Source organism: Agrilus planipennis, unplaced genomic scaffold, assembly GCF_000699045.2.
Source record: "Agrilus planipennis isolate EAB-ADULT unplaced genomic scaffold, Apla_2.0 scaffold730, whole genome shotgun sequence".
Taxonomy (NCBI): Eukaryota; Metazoa; Arthropoda; class Insecta; order Coleoptera; family Buprestidae; genus Agrilus; species Agrilus planipennis.
The window spans coordinates 11,272-13,023 of record NW_020439380.1 but is presented as its reverse complement, the minus strand read 5'-3'; the positions used below and the strand labels follow the sequence as shown (position 1 = coordinate 13,023).

Sequence of the window (1,752 nt, the reverse complement as noted above, 5' to 3'; positions counted from 1 at the left end):
TATAAAGGGAGAATTAATCAACCCTTTGGGTTTTAATATGGCGGAGTTTGCTATTGATCCTTTGTATTCAAAAATACTATTTAGTTCAGGTACAAGAATGTAAATATTGTTTAAGTACATCACTAATTGTTGAGTGCAGACTTTGTTATTATTAGTAACTTCTTCCGGGTTACGCTGTGGTCGGTTGGCTTTAGTTGACGTTTCGCTGTTCATGCTGTTAGCTTCTTCAGAAGGATGAGTAACGTCAAGTAACCGACCACAGAAGTTCCTTTATTAATAATTTTTTACTTCAGGTGATTTCGGTTGCTCAGAGGAAATACTAACAATAATTTCAATGCTGCAAGTTGAATCAGTTTTTACAAAACCGTCTACTGGAAATATGATTGCAAAGTCAAGGATACAAAGAAGAAATTTTGAGGTTGCCGAAGGGGATTTAATAACATACTTGAATATATATTCAGCGTTTGTTAAAAGTGAAATGGATAAAGGATTTTGCCACAAAAATTTTATCAATTACAAAGCAATGAAAAGAGTGGCAGATGTAAGAAGTAATCTCCAAAAAATGGCCCTTAACTACAACATACCACTTATTTCGTGTCAAGGTAACTATTTGTAAATAAATAAACAGTAACATAGCTCTATATTATCGATTATTTCGTAGTTAATTAAAGGTGCTTTATATTGTTAAAACATTGTCTTTAGGTAATACAGAGGCTATATGTAAATGTCTAGTAACTGGGTTATTTCCTAATGCAGCCTATTTACATTACTCTGGCGTTTATAAGACAGTTCGAGGAAACATTGAACTTTATATTCACCCTGATAGTGTTTTATACACTATAGAACAACCCCAATGGTATGTTATTGTCTTATTTTTTACAGAACTTAATTTGGAATGAGGAAAAAACTCAAGCAAATTGAAGAATAAAAACTTTTAATTTATTTACGTAATCATGCTAACGTTTCGCTTTACAGTGATAAATCTTCATTAGGGTAGATTATGAAAGTCACGCACACAGTCTATCTCGATGGACCTTTAATACTGTAAAGGGAAATGTTGACATTATTATATAAAGAAATAGTTTTTATCCCTTTAGTTTTCTTGAGGAAGAATTGCGAGGTATACTCAATATGGAATAATTTTCTTTTAGGTTACTCTTTTGTGAAGTGGTACAAACAACAAAACTCTTTATGAGGGACTTGACTGTTATAAATAGTGACTGGTTATTAGAGTTGGTTCCACATTTTTATCATAAAACAACTTGTTATAATTACTGACTGTTATTGTATTAGAAAAATTGAATTATTTCAATAAATATTTGTCTAAGTAATTATTACCTTATCTAATTAAAAGAATCAGAAGGCATACAGCTCCTTCAAAAGATCTAGCGACAAAATTCAAAATTGAATGACTACCTTAAACGTTTTAGTTTCAGGTTTCATTGTAATATTTAGTGCAACTTGTTAATGTTTTAGATGAACCAGAACCAACCCCTTCATCCTTTTATATACACATGCACCTGCCCTATAATATCCTATATCTTAATTGAAAGAAAATAAATCCTACCTTTACTGCAATGTTATTGTGCTGCATATGACGAATTTCCCCAGTGGGTGCTCCTAAGACTTCCTCTCTCCTTTTTCTTTGGAATCAGGCACAGTCACATACCGTAAATGCCTATTTAAGAAGGCATCGACACTAGACTACATCGCAGTAAAAAAAACCTTTGCACATTTAAAACTATTGTTACT

General features: G+C 32.0%; 1 protein-coding gene across 1 annotated transcript; it reads left to right on the top strand.

Annotated features, from left to right (window-relative positions):
• Positions 1 to 6: 6 nt before the first annotated feature.
• LOC112905785 (probable ATP-dependent RNA helicase DHX35) lies at positions 7 to 1,316 on the top strand. The gene is made up of 4 exons (XM_025978885.1): positions 7 to 89; positions 294 to 602; positions 703 to 856; positions 1,152 to 1,316. Exons 1-4 carry the CDS (start codon positions 38 to 40, stop codon positions 1,276 to 1,278), a joined length of 642 nt encoding a protein of 213 aa, XP_025834670.1. The 5' UTR covers positions 7 to 37; the 3' UTR covers positions 1,279 to 1,316.
• Positions 1,317 to 1,752: the final 436 nt, after the last annotated feature.

Coding starts and splice junctions, on each gene's coding strand:
- LOC112905785 (XM_025978885.1), top strand. CDS start 38: ATGGCGGAGTTTGCTATTGATCCTTTGTATTCAAAAATACTATTTAGT. Junction 90..293: donor AAAAATACTATTTAGTTCAG/GTACAAGAATGT, acceptor TTTTTACTTCAG/GTGATTTCGGTTGCTCAGAG. Junction 857..1,151: donor ACTATAGAACAACCCCAATG/GTATGTTATTGT, acceptor ATTTTCTTTTAG/GTTACTCTTTTGTGAAGTGG.